Source organism: Suricata suricatta, chromosome 1 (genome assembly GCF_006229205.1).
Source record: "Suricata suricatta isolate VVHF042 chromosome 1, meerkat_22Aug2017_6uvM2_HiC, whole genome shotgun sequence".
In the NCBI taxonomy this organism is placed as follows: Eukaryota; Metazoa; Chordata; class Mammalia; order Carnivora; family Herpestidae; genus Suricata; species Suricata suricatta.
In genome coordinates this window covers 140,617,155-140,638,682 of record NC_043700.1, presented here as the reverse complement: position 1 = coordinate 140,638,682, position 21,528 = coordinate 140,617,155, and the positions used below count along the sequence as shown (strand labels likewise).

At 35.9% G+C, this 21,528-nt stretch overlaps 1 protein-coding gene across 1 annotated transcript in view; it reads right to left on the bottom strand.

Moving 5' to 3' along the window:
* Positions 1-19,465: 19,465 nt before the first annotated feature.
* Positions 19,466-21,528, bottom strand: part of LOC115301877 (sulfotransferase 1 family member D1-like) — a 78,215-nt gene continuing 76,152 nt past the window's right edge. Inside the window, exon 8 of the mRNA XM_029951883.1 lies at positions 19,466-19,673. Within this exon, the coding sequence (XP_029807743.1) occupies positions 19,561-19,673 (113 nt within the window). The 3' untranslated portion in view covers positions 19,466-19,560. The remainder of the gene's footprint in view (positions 19,674-21,528) is intronic.

Genomic DNA, 21,528 nt, shown 5'->3' with positions numbered 1-21,528 from the left:
GTGAGGACAAGGAAATGGATCAGGGTGGTGACCAGAAGTAAGCACAGTCACATTGCCTGGATTTGAAGGTTTCCACAGGGTTTCACAGGATCTGAGAGAAATACCTCGGGAAAAATCTGAAGCATCAGTGTATGGAAGCCTGTTGCTTCTCTTTTAAGAATGTCTTCTAATAATTTTGATGATGACGAAAATCTGTGTGTGTCTGCGTGCACGCACCTGTGTTTCATCTATAAGAAACATAAGTTTCCAATATCACAGAAAACGCAAACATATACAAACATTTACTAAACATGAAATAATTTTAGGAAGCAGAAACAGGGTGGAACTGATGATTTCTGTCACTCTAATCATTTTCACAGCCTCTCAGCATTTTATTTGTATATGCTGAGTCACTATACACAAAGAAAGATCAAAAAAAAGCTCATGTGTGGAGGGCTGAAGAAACTTTGCCCCAGAAACAGGCTCCTGTTCTCTACCCTTGTTATCTCAGTCACCCTGTAAGATTTGCTTACGGTCTGCTTGCTGTAATCAATCCTTTCGTTAAGGGCACGTACCAAGACGGATCCTGCTATAACTGCCACGCCCTTGTCCTGGAGACTATACTTATGTAGGTAAGGGAAATCGAACAACCTGGAAGGAAACTAGCACATTCTTTTTTAAAAATTTTAAAAATGTTTTATTTATTTTTGATACAGAGAGAGACAGAGCATGAGAGAGGGAGGGGCAGAGAGGGAGGGAGACACAGAATCTGAAGCAGGCTCCAGGCTCCAGGCTGTCAGCACAGAGCCCGATGTGGGGCTCAAACCCACAAACATGAGATCATGAACCTGAGCCGAAGTCGGAGGCTGAACCGACTGGGCACTCAGGTGCCCCTAGCACATTCTTTAAGACCCTCCATTTTGCTTACAGATTGCTAAGGACATTTTATAATTCTTTTTAATTTTTTCTTTTAGATAGATAGATAGATAGATGATAGATAGATAGATAGATAGATAGATAGATAGATAGATAGATAGAGTGGGAGAGGGACAGAGATAGAGAGGGAGAGAATTTTAAGCAGGCTCCACTCTCAGCATGGAGCCTGAAGTGGGGCTCAATTCCAGGAACCTGGGATCATGACCTGAGGTGAAATCAAGAGTCAGAAGCTCAACTGACTGAGCCACCCAGGACCCCCTATCATTGATCTTTTTAAAAACCAATCTAGCTTTGAGAAGAACGCTTGCACAATTTTGATGGGGATTGCATTGAATGTAGAGATTGCTTTGGGTAGTAATGACATTTTCACAATGTTTATTCTTCTGAGCCATGAGCATGGAATGTTTTTCCATTTCTTGGTGTCTTCTTCAATTTCTTTCATTAAGTTCCACTCTGTTGGGGGGAAGATAATCTAGACACAGTAATTTTCAGCCTATCACAACTGAGTGATAGGATATCACTCATTCTATTTCTATGAATTTGACTACTCTAGACACTTCATGTAAGTGGAATCATGCAACATTTGTCTTTGTGTAATTGGCTTAATTCACTTAGTCTAATGTCCTCAAAGTTCCTTTATAGTATAGCATGTGTCTTAATTGTCTTCCTTGTTAAAAATGAATAATATTCCATTGTATGTATATATCACATACTGTTTATCAAGTAAACCATTGATGGATACTTGGACTGCTTTTGTCTTTGGCTTACTATGAAAAATGCTGCTATGAACATGGGCATGCAAACTTTTCTTTGAGATTCTGTTTTCAATTCTTTTCAATATATACCCAGAAGTAGAATTGCTGGATCATATGGTAATAAATATTTCAATGTTTTTTAAGGAGCTACCAGACCATTTTCAATAGCACCTGTACCATTTTACATTCTGACCAACAATGCACAGGGGTTCCAATTTCTGTACACATCTGTTCTGATTATTAAATTACCTAGCACAGACGATATGCTTAGAATACATCCTAAACATTGATTGCATCTTTTCAAAAAGTTTATTATTAACATGCTTCTTAAAAATTCAGCATTAGTTTTTATAGAGATACAAATGAGTTGAAAGCTTGGTATCGGTCCTGTGAGAAATTTCTAAATAATACCTAATATAATCATACTAGTAGCAGCATATAAAATACAATCATAGGAAACTTAAAGGGAAAGACATCACCTGTATTTTTTGTAACTTGAAAGAGAGAATTCAGGGGACACCTGGGTGGCTCAGTAGTTTAAGAGTCTGATTTTGATTTCAGCTCAGGTCATGATCCGTGGGTTGGAGCCCTGGGTCAGGCTCCATGCTGACAGCTCAGGGTCTGGAGCCTGTCTCAGAATCTGCATCTCTCATTCTCTCTGCCTCCCCTCCACTCACACTCTGTTTCTCTCTCTTTATCTCTCTCTCAAAAGTAAATAAACATTAAAAAATATTAAAAAAAAAGAGAATTCAGACTTAGCACCAATATAAGGAAGAAAAAGGAAATTCTAAAAGAACAAATTGAAAGTTGCTCAAGTGTTAGTTGAATTTCACTTTAAAATAATCTTGTAAAATGAGTTCATGCATCATAGGATTATAGGGAATGGTGCGGATCCACGCTGTAGACAGGAGCCGTGCTTTGGGGGCAGCAAAGAGAGAAGTGTGTCAGTTTGCTAAGTTGGTCACGTCAGATAAACGAAAAGAAAAGAGTACTGGTAAAGAAACGTTCCTTATAATAATTAAGCTTCTGTTATTCTTACTTATTTGTTTTTATGAAAAGTGGAAAAGCGTGTGTGTCCATATGCACTGAGATAATGAGAAGATTTTGTAATGGAACCAAACTCCGAGTTAGAGCTTTTCATCAAACCCACACGCACACCGTGTCAATGTCCACGGTGTGCCCTGCTTCTCAATGTTGCTCTATAAATGACAAAAACACTGGCACGTCCTATATTACACTGATGTTCATGTGGTAAGGCCTGTTTATTTGGGTTGAATCATCAGTTGTTGGGGTTTTTTTTCACACACAAAAATAATATTCCAACAAAGGACAAATTTCTAAAATAATAAATTAATTTGCCTTTACCAAGCATGCCTATTATTTTTTCAAAAATTTTTAAATGTTTATTATTTTGAGAAAGAGCGTGAGCACAAGCAGGGGTGGGGCAGAGAGAGAGAGGGAGACACAGAATTTGAAGCAGGCTCCAGGCTCTAAGCCATCAGCACAGAGCCTGATGCGGGGCTTGAACTCACAAACAGTGAGATCATGAGCTGAGCTGAAGTCAGACGCTAAATGACTGAGCCATCAAGGTGCCCCTGAACTTTTATTTTTTTAAACAATAAAATTTCAATCTGCTGCTGTCATGCAAATCTAAACATGTTTTGTTTGTTTTGCATCGGAAAATTGTTGTAAAACGAATTAAATTAGAAGTTTGGAAGAAAACTGGTGTTGGAAACTATATGAGAAGCTGGAGATCTTACTTAGTGTCATGTAAAATAAAGAATGCTATCATCGACAATCTTCCTTTCCTGAAAAAAAATTTATAAATATTTCTAAAGAAAATAAAAACGAACCCATGAATAACTTTTCAGTAACATCAAAGTGTGCCTTGAGCTGTCTCTACCTAACAATTATGCACCACCTTTGGAAAATTCTGGACATTGATATTTAGGCCTAGTCATGATCACCAAACCAGTAGAAATGATAGTTTAATTTTTATAGATATTTTAATAAAAGCTGGGATTCTCAAAATATTATAACGCCAGAATATGGAAGTTAAATTGGTTGGAAGTTTTAACCTGATATTTATTGTTTTCTAGTTTGATTCAGCCAAATTTCTGAAATAGACTCAATGTGCTGAGCCATCTCCCAATACAATGGTATTTCAACTGATTGAAATAGATTGCAGACAATTTGTCCTTATATTTGTCACTTTAACATCATTTCTTTTCATTTTAAACTATATATTATGATGTAAAAATAAAATTTTACATAGGTTTTAAAATAAAATGTAATATTTTAAGGAAATTTTATTCTTGATTTGGGCTCCACTTCTTAACCTGTCCTCTTCCCCCTCCCCACACTTCGGGTCACATTTACCTTTGTCTTTTGTTAAAGGACCTTCAATATTCACTTTGAGAAGGGATGACAAGTTTGGAGTTGCAAAAGCAAATGCCTATGAATAGGGTGACCTATAATTTATCATGCAAACCATGATATTTTGGAGACAAAGGTAAGGCTATGAATAATTATGTGGGACAAAGATATAAACTGAGTCTGTCCCAAACAAACTGAAAAATGAATCACCCATACATTAATACACAGTTTGTTATTTTTAAATTATTTTTTATTTAAAAAATTTTTAATGTTTTTATTTATTTTTGAGAGAGAGAGAGAGAGAGAGAGAGACAATGTGAGCAGGGGAGGGTCAGAAAAAGAAGGAGTCACAGTATCTGAAGACAGGTTCCAGGCTCTGAGCTAGCTGTCAGCACAGAGCCCAACAGGGGGCTTGAACCCACGAACCGTGAGATCATGACCTGAGCCAAAGTTGGATGCTTAACTGACTGAGCCACCCAGGTGCCCCTAATTATTTATTTTCATTTTAAAGAGAGAGAGAGTGCAAGTGGAAAAGAGCGGCAGGGGAAAGAGAGAGAAAGAGAAAGAGGGAGAGAGAGGGAGAGAGAGGGAGCAGGAGGGAGAGAGAGGGAGAGGGAGAGAGAGGGAGAGAGAGAGAATCATAAGCAGCCTCCATGCTCAGGTCAGAGCCCAACACAGGGCTCAATCCTACAACTGTGAGACTATGACCTGAATTGAATTCAAGAGGCAGATGCTCAACGGATTGAGCCACCTTCAGGCGCCCCTCATAGACAATTTATGAAACAGCTTGAGATAAAGAAAAACAAAAATTCAAGCAAAATAATAAACTAATACGTTGTCTCTGTAGTGGGTGAAGAATGTGGGAATGATGCAGCATCCAGTGTATCTTGCCATGTAGAAAATGAGGGCAAAATTTTTAGAGATCTATGTTCTTTTTGTAAAAGTGTGCAAATGCTAAACATTCAAGTATGGACAACCAACCACATGCACCAATTAAAATAAACATAAACACTTTTGTATGACACATGGCAAAGAGTGCAATTTGCAAACTTTGGCATTAGCTGTTAATTTTAGAAAAACCTTCCTCAAATATGCATAGACTGCTTGGCAACTACATTATCAATGAGCTCATCAAACTCCAATCAGTACTACTAACTGAAAAGCAACCTACGTTAGAGATTCTTAAATCCGAATCAAATATTGGAAGGCTTCATAAAACAGATTCCTGGGCCCCAACCCTCAGTCTCCAGGGTGAGGCCTGAGAATTTGTAATTCAAACAAACTGCAGGATGACGCTGATGTTACTGGTTTGAAAGCATGCTTGAAAACCATGAATAAAAATTTGCTCTTGCTTTCAAGGAGACACTAATATTCTAGGGTCATTTAATTCATTAATCCATCTATCCATTTATTAATTTAGTTAGTTTCCAAAACTATCATGTTCCAGATACTATCTCAGGGAATGAAGAAAGGCATTGTGCTTGCCTTGATTATTTATAAATCATTATTGATTAAGACACACCTAATCTGTCAGTAGCTCAAATTTTACCTATGAGATTTAGAGATGCTAAATGATTTGACTAAGGGCTTATCAATACTGGGTAATGTATCAGCTTCAGAAAACAACTTAGGACTTCCAAGTTGTGTAAGCTTAGCAAATAAAATAATAGAGATGGAAGAGAAATGAAGAAAGACTGTGTGCCTCAGTCAGTTAGTGCCTGACTTCGGCTCAGGTCCTGATCTCATGGTTCGTGAGTTCCAGCCCCATATCAGGCTCTCTGTTGTCAGCATGAAGCCAGCTTTGGATCCTCTATCTCCTCTCTCTCTGTCCCTGCCCAAATAAAAATAAACATTAATAATAAAAGACTTACAGAAAAGATTCACAGTGAATGTATTCTGTTTTCTTTGAAATTGGTACTTTGTGTATATCAACCAATCGAAACAGAAGTATTTAAGGAGTTTAGATTCCTTCAGTGTCACTGTCCAGTAAAATACAAAAATAAGCAAATAAATAAAAAATAAATTCTATGAGGCGTTTTAGAAATTAGGAAATTAGTTTATGGCAGGAGGGAAAGACAAAATTTGAGACGCACTTAACATTTTAAAAAATGTGCTTTTTGTGGGGCGCCTCAGTGGGTCAGTTGGTTAAGTATCTGACTATTGATTGCAGCTCAGGTCATGATCTCAAGGTTGTGAGATCGGGTGTTGGGTTCCAGGTCGAGCTCCACAGTGGGCATGGAGCTAGCTTAAAATTCTCTCTCTCTCTCTCTCTCTCTCTCCCTCTGTGTCCCCTTGCTTACAGTTTCTCTCTTTCTCTCAAAAGTTATAATAAGATAATAAATAAAATATTTTCTTACTTCTATTTGTAAAAATAATATATACATATTGTAAAATAATTCTAGACAATATAAGAAATATGAGTTTAAATTTGCTCTAAATTTCACCTACAGAAACAACCACTATTAATATTGGGGAATTTTAGGAATATTCTAAAATTTTGTACATTTTACATAAATATAGCAGTTTTAGGCTGAATTTTGCTATAAAGTAAAATTATTTCTTCAGAAAAATTTTTAGAAGCAGATTTGTTAATCAAAGTTATGTACTTTGTAAAGTTTGTACCAGTTTAAATTCTCAGCAGACTACCAATGAACCTTTTATTCATTCTAGTGACCAACATTTATCTGACAAAACTTAATGGTATTTTATAATCTTACAGTCAAAATTTTTTATTATAAGAAATTAAATTCCACAAAGACAGAGAATGTGTCTTATGCTTTTAAAATTGCATCTGCAAGGCAAATACAAAATAATGCTGAATACATACTTTCTTTTTATATATGGATTGGTATGGAAAAGGGTCTCTAAATTTTAGCCACACAGGCTTTTAATGACCACAGTGCATGGCATTTTTTACTGCATGTTTATAAAAATAATATCCTCAAGTTATGAACCTAGTAATACTGAATAAATGTTCTAATATTTAAATATTTTTAATGTTTATTTATTTTTGAGACAGAGAGAGACAGAGTGCAAGCAGAGTGGGGACACAGAGAGAGAGAGAGGGAGACACAGAATCCAAAGCAGGCTCTAGGCTCCGAGTTGTCGGCACAGGGCCTCATGCAGGGCTCGAACTCACAGACCGCGAGGTCATGACCTGAGCCTAAGTCAGACGTTTAACTGACTGAGCCACCCAGGACCCCCTGTTCTAATTTTTTTAAACAGCAAGTTCAAAAATGGGAAGTGAGAAGAAATATTGGAACTGGAAATGATATTTTTGTGATATTTAACTCAAGGGAAAAGAGATGACAGTTTTTCTCACATCATGATGTTTTTCTAGTTCCCTTCTACACTTTTTATCTTCTTTATATGAGTGTGCAATTTAATATCCTACTATCTATCTACATTCTCCAAATGTCTTAGTTTTTATACCAGTGGTTTCTGCAAGCATGTTTTTCTCAGTTACACTACTTATGAATGTGTCAGTCTAAAGAGAAGTCAATCTTTTTCACAACTGTTGCTTCCCTACAAATTCTTTATCTTTCTGTGGTAGAAATAATGGTAAGAGTCATTTCCTTGAAATTCCTTGTGTCATCACAGCTCATCTACCTAAGAAGAGGCAGTAATTATGATGGAGATGAATCTACTTCCCTCTGTGAAGGCAGGTTACACTGACATCTGTCACCAAAATGCTTTCTCCTCACTTCCTTCTTCAGAACTGTAGAAGTCCCTCATCTGAATATTGACATTCCTGCATGTCTCAGTCATCTTTAATGAGGAAGAAGATGACAGTAATAAATGGTCATTATTGGGTAAAGAAATATCCACAAGAAATATGGGGTGTTTGGGTAGCTGAGTCAGTTAAGCATAGGACTCTTGATCTCAGCTCAGGTCATGATCTCAGAGTCATCAGATCAAGCCTTGCATGAGGGTCCATGTTGAGCATGAAGCTGGCTTATGATTCTCTCCCCCCCACCGCCTCTCTTCTCTGCTCTTGCTCTGTCTCTCAAATAAAGAAACTAAAAAGTAAAAAAAGAAAGAAAGAAATGTCTACAAGAAATAAAAATTATTGACATCCGAAACTAAATGAAAATATCCAAAAGTGGGCTGGTAGAATCTGGCTCTTTTTTCTTTAGATATCTTCAAAAGCAAGAGTCTACTTGTTCAACCCTAGTTCAAACTTCTTTGATGGCAAAACCTAGAGCTTATTTTTCTTCAAAAACTATTTGTCTTTTAAGTATGCCAGGTTGTGCATTGCAATATGAATGAGCTGGAATTGTAGAGTGCACAACATGAATAACTGTACTTGCTGTACAAGGTGTAGAGACCAGCACCTTGACCCTTTTAATGCACTTGCTAAATGTTTTGATGAATGAAACACTTTTAGATTTATGTTTCTAACCATAATCATATGATATAGTAATAAGAATTTTTAGTCCTGGATATAAGAAGTAGATTAATTTTATTTAAACAATTGTGTTGGTGAATAATAGCATGTAGTTAACCTCATGCTCATTTTACTGCTAATCCTTAATTTGGCCCAAAGTAATCATCCTTCAATGATAACGTAGTACAGAGATGAGAGCATGAACTTCAGTATCTGAAAGATGAACAAGTTCAAATTCTTCCATTTACTTGTTGCTTTTTGGGTATACTCTACTGAAACCAACGTGGGAACAAAAGTAAATCCTCACATATAACTGCCACCATTCATATATATTCTCTTCTTTATCAAAAAAGGGAGGTTTGTTTAGTTAAGCAAGGTAAGGTTCTTGGGGCTGTGTATATGGATATTATTGTTTCTTCTTTCTTCCATTGTTACTAAAAGTGATTTTACAGAGCAATAGAAAGTAAAGGTCTCAGCCCCAAAAGTTGTAATCTTGGGTGCTACAGGAGTGTTTAGTTTCTTAGCTGCCAAAGAAAAGCCCTGTTTGACAGCTGTGGTTTTTGTACATGACCCTGGCTTTCTCTTGCCTCTGGAGAAGGAAATAAAACCTGCTACCTGATTTCCAGTCTTCTTCCCATGTAGCCACACCCCACCCCACCCAACTCACACACACACACACACACATACACACACACACACACACACACACACACTCCCTCTCTAGGAGGAAAAAGAAGACAAGAGAGCTGCTTTCCTGGGCACCAGCCCAAGGCACATACAGGCTGACTCACAAAATTACAAGGTGGGTAATCTGACTCTTGGGATTAACATCATAAAGCTAAATCTCGAGTTGAAGAAGGTCCCTCCTCTTATTCCAAGTGGGAGAAGAAGCCGGTAGCAACACAGGTTGGCTCTTTGCTTTTTCAGTCCTGGGAAAGGTGAACAGCTGCCTCCACTGTCCATACTTCTGTCTGAGGTTTCCATTTCCTGAAAAAGAAACAACAGATGCTCTCTTAGGGAAATGAGCCTTTGGCCTGAGACCTTACAGCTGTCTCAGCAAGACATAGAAATGCTTTTGTTAACATGTAGTTTGCCCTTTAGTATCTCAACCTTTGCCCCATCACTTCTCCGTCTCTGATCTCTTCAGCTTGGAGACACCCGCACCGGTATCAGAACCTTGCTCACCCGCAGCCTGAGGCAGTGTGCAGTTGGGCCAGAGTCCCTGTTGAACACATCACTTGGTATAAGTTTTAAAACAAAAATGAATATTTAATAATTTGTATTTTAGATTGAGAAGTAGTTCTTTGGATATGAATCAATAACTGAGTCAAAAATACTATATGATCAAGTTTTAAAAATCTTTAGAAATTATAATTTCACAGCTGAATAAGTTCTTAGACAAGTTTTCTGCTGCCCCTTAACCACTTACCTTCTAGATTTTTACTCAAAGTGGTCTTGCAAATGACTGCTATCCTTTACTGCTTTTGAAGAAGTTATATTCTTAATACTTTTAGGAGTCTTAACTTTCGTAACTGGATGAGATAAACATATCAAGCAGCTAGTTTAAGATGTTTGTTTAGGGGCCTGGGTGGCTCAGTTGGTTGAGCGTCAAACTTCAGCTCAGGTCATGATCTCACGGCTTGTGAGTTCGAGCCTTGTATCACAGAGCCTGTAACCTCCTTCAGATTCTGTGTCCCTCTCTCGCTCTGCCCTTCGCCCACTCATGCTCTGTCTCTCTCTCTCTTAAGAGTAAATAATAATTTAAAAAAATGTTTGTTTTACTACTATTTGAAATGCAAGACTAATGGTTGCTTTTATTTTACCTTCATGAAATAAAATCTATATTTTTCTTTTAAAGGGTATAACAATGACATTTTCATTTTGCTTTTGATAAAATTAAAGTGATCCTATATGTTGTAGTTATTAAACTTACCAAATTCAGACTAACTTGAGATCTTTGAGATTTTTTTTTGGTTTTGTATGTATCTAAAGAAATAAAGAGCTTAATGTCATGTCACTTGGCTATACAGTATTTTAATTGGCATAGCAAGTTGAATATACACCCTATAAATAGCTGAACATACTCAGAAAATAATAAAGAAATTCAATCAAGGGGCACCTGGGTGGCTTAGTTGATTAAGCGCCTCACTTAAGCTCAGGTCATGATCTCGCAATTTGTGGGTTCAAGCCCTACATCAGGCTCTGTGCTGACAGCTCAGACCCTGGAACCAGCTTCTGATTCTGTGTCTCCCTCCCTCTCTCTGCCCCTCCATAGCTCACATTGTGTCTGTCTGGCTGTCTCTCTCTCAAAAATAAACATTAAAAAATAAAAAAAAAAGAAATTCAATCAACAAGCAACAGAATGGTAATTCAAACTTCTATAAATATAAGTGGCTCATGTATTTGCTATTTTTGGTATCACTTTTAACATTTTCTGAAGAACTGTAACTATCTGAGACATCCTGACTACATTGAAAATATGTAAAGAAGAGAGGTATAGAAAGTGTAGATTGGTGAATTACAACTCAAACCCTTACCTTACATACATTGTCTGTGTCTTTTGTCCAGGATGTAATTAACTCTGCTTTGTTGTATTGTGACTTTATTTTTAACTCCCCTTCACTATCTGGTCTGTACTATTTTCAGCCAATTATGTTAGAGGTTTAGGGCTGAAAATCAGAATTTTCTTATTTGGTCTCTGCCCCTTTGCTATCAAGATAGCCTAGGAAATAGTCTTTAATTTCTCCAGGGTCAATTTCTAACTTAAGGAGTACTAAATTTGGTCAGCATGAGGTAAGCCTGTGTAGTGAAGCAGAATTGACTACATTCAAATAGCAGTTCTATTGGCCATTAGGGAAGCTACATACAATCTCCATATTTCAGTCATGTCTTATGTAAAAAGGGGATAATACTGAGCTAAATTCATAAAGACGATGCACAAATTTAGAAAAAGATTCATGATGCACTTAGTACCATGGTCCAGTGGTAATCAGCACTATGCAAGTGTGAACTTATTATTCTTCCTGTGTTCACTTTCTAATTCAATAGCAAGATAGGCTGGAATAATGGATGTGGCCTCTGAGCGGTGCATAGACAGAAATATGCAACCCAAAATAGAATTTGCCATAGGCATCTGCTATTTCTCATATTTCTTATATTGTCTAGAATTATTTTACAATATGTATATATTATTTTTAGAAATAGAAGAAAATATTTTATTTGTTATCTTATTATAACTTTTGAGAGAAAGAGAGAAACCATAAGCAAGGGAACACAGAGGGAGAGGGATAGAGAGAGAGAGAATTTTAAGCTAGCTCCATGCCCACTGTGGAGCTCGACCTGGAACCCCACACCCGATCTCATGACCTTGAGATCATGACCTGAGCTGCAATCAATAGTCAGATACTTAACCGACTGACCCACTGAGGCGCCCCACAGAAAGCACATTTTTAAAAATTTAAGAGATTCTTAAGTATAGAGGGCTGATGGAGACAGGGGAGAAGGGAAAATGGGTGATGGACATTGAGGAGGGCACTTGTTGGGATGAGCACTGGGTGTTGTATGTAAGCAATGAATCATAGGAATCTACCCTCAAAACCAAGAGCACACTGTAGACACTATATTAGCCAATTTGACAATAAATTATATTAAACATTTTAAAATAACTTTTGGTCTTTGAAACGCACTGCCAAAAGAATGAAAAGACAAGCTATAGACTGGAAGAAAACACTTGCAAAAGATACATCTAATAAAGAACTATTCTCCAAAATATATCAAAAAACTCCTAAAACTCAAAAATAAGTAATAACACAATGAAAAAAAGGGGCCAAAGAACTTGGCATATACCTCACCAAAGAAATTGTACAAGTAACAAAAAAGTATATGAAAAGATGCTCCACATCATATGTCATCAGGGAAATGCCAAATAAAACATCAGTGAGATACCACTAAAAACTGTTAGAGTAACTGAAATCTGGAGCATTAAAACATCAAATATTGACAGAAGGAATTCTCATTCATTGCTGGTGAGAATGTAAAATGGCACAGCCACTGTAGAAGACAATTTGGCAGTTACTTAGAAAACAACATATTCTTATCATATGATCCACTAATCCACACTCCATGGCATTTTCCAAAAAAATGTTGAATGCTTATGCCTACACAAAAAACATGCATAAGCTGTTTATAGCAGCTTTATTCATAATGACCAAAAGTTGGAAACAACTAAGTTATCCTTTAGGTAAAGGGATAATTAAACTCCAAACAATAAAATATTATTCATCTCTCAGAGATGGGATACCAAGCCATAGAAAGATATGCAGGAAAATTAAATGCTTATTTACTAAGTGAAGGGAGGTAATAAGAAAAGGCTGTATACTATATATATAGTTCTAATTATATGACATTCTGAAAATGGAAAATTTATTGAGACAGTAAAAAGATCAGTGGTTGGCAGAAGTTAGTCGGGAAGAGGGATGAATAGGCAAAACAGGATATTTAGGGCAGTAAACCTACTCTGTGTGATAATGGATACATTCATATGTGTTTACATATAACCATATATATGTTATGTATGTGTTTTATGTATTTTATGTATAAATATTATATCAAGTTTGTATTTAAAATATAGTCCATTTTTTCTTATCGTAAAAAAAAATAAATTTGGCTGTGATTATATTGGTTAAAAATTTTTCAGGGATTCCCCCCCCACATTTTGGTTGAAGTTATAAATGCTTTTATTTTATACATAAAGTCTGTCTTAAAGTCCTTGAATGAGATAAAAATTTAGTATTTTTGCACTTTCTTCAGCATAATATATTTTTCAGTTTGAGAAAGAGAAATCAGGACATACTAATGATCAGGATTCACAAAGTTAGTTTGCTTTTAGTTTAAACTGTTCAAAGAATGACATATAATTCTATAGTTGTTAAAAAGATTTAGAGAGAAAAATACTAATTACTCATATTGAAAAATTCTGTCTCCCTAAAGAATTGGAAGCAGTAGAAGATAAGTTTCCATTTCCCTCTTTGGGTGCAGTCGTCTTGTAGGAGAGAGGCCACATATATAAAATGGTATTCTCTCTCTCTCTCTCTCATTGTCTCTCTCTCTTCTTCTTTCTCTCCCTCCTTCTCTTCTTATCTTACGAATTTTTTAAAACTATTTTAACCATTTCTTTCTCTGTCTTATTAACATTTAATATGGAAATTCTGGCCTACATCTTTATTATTTTGATTCTAATAATTCTCACCATATCTTCTTGGTCCATATCTTTTGATGTATAGACCAATGACAGCTAATTGTTTAGAAAGTTATAATTTATACAGTTCTAAAGAAATATGCCCCTTTTGGGGCACCTTGGTAGCTCAGTCCCTTAAGCCTCCAACTTTGGCTCTTGGTTCATGAGTTAGACTCTGAGCTGGCAGCTCAGAACCTGGAGCCTGCTTCAGATGGTCTCCCTCGGTCTCTGCCCCTCCCCCACTTGTGCTTTGTCTCTCTCTCTCTCTCTCTCTCTCTCTCTCTCTCCCTCTCTCTCAAAAGTAAATAAACATTAAAAATATTTAAAAAGAAAAGAAAAATACCCCTCTTTCTTTCCAGAGATAAAAACAGTGCTAACAAGCAATATGTACTCTGTCTCTCACAGCTGAAAGAAATATCACACCAGAATTTCTGAGATATTTAATGTCTGAACAAGACAACGTAACACTTAATATGTAGTCCCATATCTCTCTTTGATTTATTTAGTTATTAGCTTCCCCAGAGACAAGAGCCATGTGCTCAGCATTTGTTTGTTTGTTTCTAACATTGAATAGTGTAGTGATAGAAACATAGATGCATATGTTCGTGAATTGGTTGATAAAAACCAGTGAAAACCAAGTATAGGAAAACGTGGTTTAAAGAAAAAGTCCTGTTTAATGGCTTCTTAAAGTTCTATTATTTATATGGTTTTCATTTTTCTGAATATTGTCATTCTGAATATGTATGAATTTAAATCATATATTTTTTTATTCACATTCTCCTTCCATATGAGCTGCTCCAATTTTTCCCTTTATTTCTTTGGGCTCTGTATAAGCAATGAACATCCCAAAATATTACCTATGTTGGTACACAGACACACACACATTATTATAACATTGCATAATATAATAATATGGCATTATAATTTTATATTTAATATAATTGTTTTTGTAATTAATATAATTATTAACATTATATTACAGCATAATATATATTATATGGTTACTGAATTCATGAAACACTTCATACCTTATAAAATTATTTAATCACCTAGAATAGGTCTATAATTATGTATCAGGAGGTTAGTAGTTTGCTAAACTAATATCACAAGAAAAGTGACTACTACATCATTCACTGTAACATAAAAGCAACTACCTACAGTCTTAATCTTCAATATCAATCCTTTCTCATTTTACTTTTAAAAGTATCATGTGAGAGTGTCTAAAATAGTATTGTCTTATTTTTACTAGGTGTTTGTAAAATACTCAACATATAATTACCACATTTTTAAAAGATTCACTTATTTTGAGAAAGAGAGAAAGAATGCAAATGAGCAGGGAGCAGGGTAGAGAGAGAGGGAGAGAATCCTAAGCAGGCTCTACTGTCAGTGCAGAGCCCAACGCAGGGCTCAAACCCATAAACTGTGTGGTCATGCTCTGAGCTGAAGTCAAGAGTTGGACCCTTAACTGACCGAGCCCCTAAGGTAACCCACTACCACATTTTTAAATAAAGATTAAGAACATGCATGCCAAGTTCAATTACTCAACTCCTAATTTCAATAAATTGTGATCTCTCCTCTTCAATTTAGAGTTCTTGATGGTTTTTATAATATTAGAATTGTTGAGAGTTGAAAAGAACCTGGTGAAATTACAGTATAAGAATTTATCAAAAAAAATGATCCTTCACGTTATTTGCAGATCAAATGGTTTACATCAAATGTAGATTTTAGGTAAGTCCATTTGAACTCTCCCATTTCAATTAGGTGCTATAAATAGATAATAGTTACTATTTTTATGCCCAATGTGTTATTTTTGTACTAAGTCAAGAATAACGAGTGCTGTGCTAATGTTTTCTGAATCAACATACTGGCAACATGGTCTGAAAATTACCTCTATATACATGAGAAAAAGAAGGCAAAGTATACGGAATGAGAGCTGTTATGAAAATTCAGCATATGTGGTTACTGTAGTTCATGACATGGTTTTCCTTATCAGAGCATGCGTGTTATGTTTATAGTTTCAGTATTGTATCAAATAGGAATTAAGTTTTGTCCACATTTTCATATTGGCTGTTTTTTTAGAAATCTAAAACATGTTCAATTCTCCACTGTTGTTCTCTAAAAAACAAAATGAAACAAAAACTCCCCTGAATGCTAACATCATTTTAGTTTTTAAATATTTTATTTATTGTTGAGAAAGACAGACAGAAGGTGAACAGGGAGGGGCACAGAGAGAGGGGGATACAGAAATTGAAGGAGACTCCAGGCTCCAGGCTGTCCCCATGTGAGATCATGACCTGAGCCGAAGTGGGACTCTTAACTGACTGAGCCACCCAGCCACCTGTGGATGCTAACGTATTTTAAGCCAAAAAGAATGTTTTTACATATTCAAAATAAAATTTTAAGTCTTCATAGAATAAAGGGAGCACAGAGCATAGAGGATATTGGCAGAAATTTGAAATGATCACTGGTTCATTTCAATGACATGAATTAGAAAACCAGTGTTGGTTATTTGTATTATAGAACAAATCTCATTACTTCCTAAGAGTATGATTTGGGGAAAATCATTTAAATTCTTTGTGATTTTCTTTATCTTTAAAATAGCCATTATTATTAAGAGTATCTATAATGTGAAGATACCTCAAGATCTAAAGTAAGTCAAAATAGGAAATAAATATGGATTAAAAGAAGTTTGAAAAGTCAGTTTGTAGCATCTAATATATTATTTTGTCCTGTCCCACCCCGGCCAGCAGGGCGGAAAATCCTTGCGGGTTCTTGATCCTGAGGGAGGGAGAGAAAGGGCAGGAGGGAGACGCAGAGTGGAGACAGCACACAGTATCTGATCAAGCCTCTTCCTCATTCAGAAAATACTGTATCTTAGAAAGGTTTCAAGACGGGAAAACAAGGCAGCTGACCTAGGTCGGTTGCTAGGAAACAGGGTTAAGAGATTAAAGCTAGGGTAAAGAAGGAAATAAACTAAAGTTTTTAGCACAGCACTGAAGGGCGGATACCACCCTGCCTGTAGGTGATTGATCTTTGTTCTGGCTTCTCCTCTGACAGGGAGTGGCGCTCCCCTGCCTATTTTTGCATCTCCCCTCAGGGAGTGACATATCCTGCTAGCAAATGGCCAAGCAGCTGAATCTTTGCAGCTCCCAACATTATTTTATTATTAAATCTCTACTATGTGTATATATCATAGTAAAAAATTAAAAATAAAATCCAAGAATAGCTATTATTTATTCTAACTTGAAGGTTTTTGAAACAAAGCAGTTCCTCTTATTGTTTCAAAATGTATGAAATTTGGGAACTTCTGTTATTTTCCTCATGAGAGAAGATTTTCAGTGATATTTGTAAATTTAACTACATCTGAAATAGCTAGTAGTCATGAAGTGTGATAACATACAATGGCAGAGATTTGAGAAGATGAAAGAGAGAGAATACAGGATAAGTAAGTGAGGAATGTGGGAATAAGAGTCAATAAATGTTAAAAAAAACAGATCAGAACCAAAATTAGTCTTTCTTTATGCCTTTACAGAATATCTGATATGTGTATTATTTGTACTGACAGTTTGCTGGCTATGAAACTTAGGAAAAATTAGAATACCTATTTTATTTTATTTATTTTATGTTTTCTAGGAGTTTCTTTCTTTCTTTTTATATAATTTATTGTCAGATTGGTTTCCATACAACACCAGTGTTCATCCAAACAAGTGACTTTCTCAATGCCCATCACCCACTTTCCCCTTCCTCCACGCCCCCATCAACCCTCACTTTGTTCTCTGTATTTAAGAGTCTCTTATGGTTTGCCTCCCTCCCTCTCTGTTTATAACTTTTTTCCCCCTTTTCCTTCCCAATGGCCTTCTCTTAAGTTTCTCAAGATGCACATATGAGTGAAAACATACGGTAACTGTCTTTCTCTGACTGACTTATTTCATTTAGCATTATACCCTCCAGTTCCATCCACTCTGCTGCAAATGGCCAGATTTCATTCTTTCTCATTGCCAAGTAGTATAGAATACCTATTTTAAAGAATTGAATGAAGATCAATACGTAAGTGATGAATCACTAACTCCTATTCCTGAAACCAATATTACACCATATGTTATCTAACTAATTTAAATAAAAAGTTAAAACAAAAAAATAAATAGCAATTAAAAAATAAAGAATTGAATGATGAGCACTTAAATTACAGCCATGTAAATTTTATAGCACAGTGTTTGGTACATAGTAAGCTGGCAATAAATATCAGCTATTGGTACTGTAGTTATTTCTTATGTTCTTCTTACAATTATTTCTCTGTATTTCCTTTTTTAATGTTAATTTTATTATTTGTTTATTTATTTTTTATTTACATCCAAGTTAGTATATAGTGCAATAATGATTTCAAGAGTAGAATCCAGTGATTTATCCTCCAAATGTAACACCCAGTATTCATTCCAGCAAGTGTCTTCCTTATGGCCCCTTGCCCATTTAGCTCATCCCCCCACCTACAACCCCTCCGGCAACCCTTTGTTGTTCTCTGTAGTTAAGAATCTCTTACATTTTGTCCCCCTCCCTGTTTTTATAGTATTTTTGCTCCCCTTCCCCTATGTTTATCTGTTTTGTATCTTAAATTCCACATACTGATATTTCTTTGACTGACTAATTTCTCTTAGCATAATATCCTCTAGTTCCATCCACATTGCTGCAAATGGCAAGATTTCATTCTTTTTGGTTACCCAGTAATACTCCATTGTATAAATATACCACATCTTCTTTATACATTCATCAGTTGATGGACATTTGGGCTCTTTCCATACTTTGGCTATTGTTGATAGTGCTGCTATAAACATTGGGGTGCATGTACTCCTTTGAAACAGCACAGCTGTATCCTTTGGATAAATACTTAGTAGTGCAATTGTTGGGTCACAGGATAGCTCTATTTTTAATTTTTTGAAGTACCTTCGTACTGTTTTCCAGAGTGGCCACACCAGTTTGCATTCCCACCAGCAGTGCAAAAGGGTTCCTCTTTCTCTATGCCCTTGCCAACATCTGTTGTTGCCTAAGTTGTTAATGTTAGCCATTCTGACTGGTGTGAGGTCATATCTCATTATGTCTTTTCTTCTTATTGCTAATCTGTCTTAAATTTCTTTGAATACATATAAACTATAAGAGGAGACTACTATTTATTGAAACATTACCCAAAATTTAATCTATAGTAAACCATTCTAGGGTAATAAATTTCAGTGAACTTTTTGCACAAAAATGTCATTAAGCTTATGTTACACTGGTATCATTCTAAGCAAATAGCAAAGAGAAATTAAGGCCTTTTTTAAGGGAATATTTCGGTACTAATCCATCCATCTTGAAGACTCCCTTAAGTATCTTCTTTGCAAGTCCAATAAGCCAGAACTTAAATTTTTAAAAAAAATAAGCAATGGGGCACCTGGGTGGCGCAGTCAGTTAAGCACCTGACTCTTGATTGTGGCTCAAGTCATGATATCACAGTTCATGAGTTCAAGCCCTTCATCAGGTTCTGTGATGACAGTAAGAGTCTGGCTGGGATTCTCTGTTTCCCCCTCTCTCTGCCCCTCCCTGCTTGTTCTCTATTTCTCTCTCTCAAAACAAATAAATAAACTTAAAAAAATAAAGCAGGTATGTTTATAGGTTTTAAATTTCATTTTATTATTTTGTCTTTAAGAGTAGTAAGAACATTGTGGAAAGTAATTAAAATCATAGAGACCGTATTGATTTTTTATATGTAGACTTAGAAATTCTTTGAATATTCTATTACAAAGCACTAATGTTAGTAAAGAAATATTACATGCGAATTTTTTTACACTAAATGTTTGGAATGTTTTTTTTTCTTTTAATTTAAGGGTCAGCAAAAGGAATTGGAGAAAGAGCAGTATTTCTCAAATCTCTGAACGAAATGACAGTGTAGACCCTTTCATTTTCTTTTCATAATCTTTTTCAAATCTCTCATACTGGGCTACAGTGAAGTGATTTTTCCAATCTCCCAAAATACCTGAAAAGAAAGATAAAATGATAAATTTGAGACAGCTATACAATTTCCTTTTAGATCAGTTTTAGTTTGAATTACCACACACATACACTCTCACACACATGCATACATATTATTTTAAATTCAAGTTGGTTAATATACACTGTACTACTGGTTTCAGAAGTAAAATTTAGGGATTCATCACTTTCATATAACACCCAGTGCTCGTCCCAACAAGAACCCTCCTTCCTCAATGTCCGTTACCCATTTAGACCCCCCTACCCACCTCCACTCCAGCCACCATCAGTTTGTTCCCTGTATTTAAGTGTCTCTTATGGTTTGCCTCCCTCTCTGTTTTTTATCTTATTTTTTCTTCCTTTCCCCTAGGTTCATCTGGTTTTGTTTCTTAAATTCCAAATATGAGTGAAATAATGTGATATTTGTCTTTCTCTCATTGGCTTATTTCACTTATTACACTCTTTTCTCCCCTTTGGACAAACACCTGGGTCCGAGGGTAGTTCTATTTTTATTTCTGAGGAGCCTCCATACTGCTTTGTGGCTGCACCAGCCCATATCCCAACCACAGTGAAAGAGTGTTCCCTTTCTCCACACCCCTGTCAATATCTGTTGTGTCCTGAGTTGTTCACTTTTGCCATTCTGACAAATGGCTTTTGATTTGTATTTCTCTGATGGTGAGTGATGTTGAGCATCTTTTCATATGTCTGTTAGCCATCTGGATGTCTTCTTTGGAAAAGTGTCTATTCATGTCTTCTGCCTATTTCTTCACTGGATTATTTCTTTTTTGGGTGTTGAATTTAAGAAGTTATTTATAGATCCTTTATCAGATATGTCATTTGCAAATATCTTCTCACATTCTGTGGGTTGCCTTGAATTTTGTTTATTCTGTCCATTACTATGCAGAAGCTTTTTATCTTGATGAAGTCCTAACAGTTTAATTTAGCTTTTGTTTCCCTTGCCTCTGGAGACATATCTAGTAAGAAGTGCCTCTAGCTGAGGTCAAAGAGGTTGCTGCCTGTTTTCTTTTCTAGAATTTTGATGGTTTCCTGTATCACATATAGGTCTTTCATCTATTTTGAATTAAATTTTGTGTATGGTGTAAGACAGTGCTCTAGGTTCATTCCACAGTCAAAACCATTTGCTGAAGAGGCTGTCTTTTTTCCATGGGATATTCTTTCCTGCTTTGATGAAGATTAGCTGTCCATATATACGTGGGTCCAGTTCTGGGTTCTCTATTCCGTCACATTGATCTATGTTTTTGTGCCAATACCATACTGTCTTGATGATTCCAACTTTGTAATATAGTTTAAAGTTCAAAATTGTGATGCCTCCAGTATTCGGGGTCTTTTCTGGTTTCATACAAATTTTAGAATTGTTTGTCTAGCTTTGTGAGGAATGTTGGTGTTATTTTCACAACCATTACATTGAGTGTATAGATTGCTTTGAGTGGTATCAACATTTTAACAATATTTGTTCTTCTGATCCATGAGCATGGAATGTTTTTCCATTTCTTTGTGTCTTCCTCAATTTCTTTCATAAACTTTCTATAGTTTTCAGCATATAGATCTTTTACCTCTTTGGTTAGGTTTATTCCTAGGTATCTTATGGTTGTTTGTGTGTGTGTCTGTGTGTGTGTGTGTGTGTGTGTGTGTGCAATTGTAAGTGGAATCTATTCCTTGATTTCTCTTCCTGCTGCTTCATTATTAATTTATAGAAATGCAACAGAATTCTGTATGTTGATTTTGTACACTGAGCCTGAGACTTTGCTGAATTCATGTATCAGTTCTAGCAGTTTTTGGTGGAGTCTTTCAGGATTTTCCATTTAGAGTATCATGTCATTGGCAAAGAGTTAAAGTTTGAC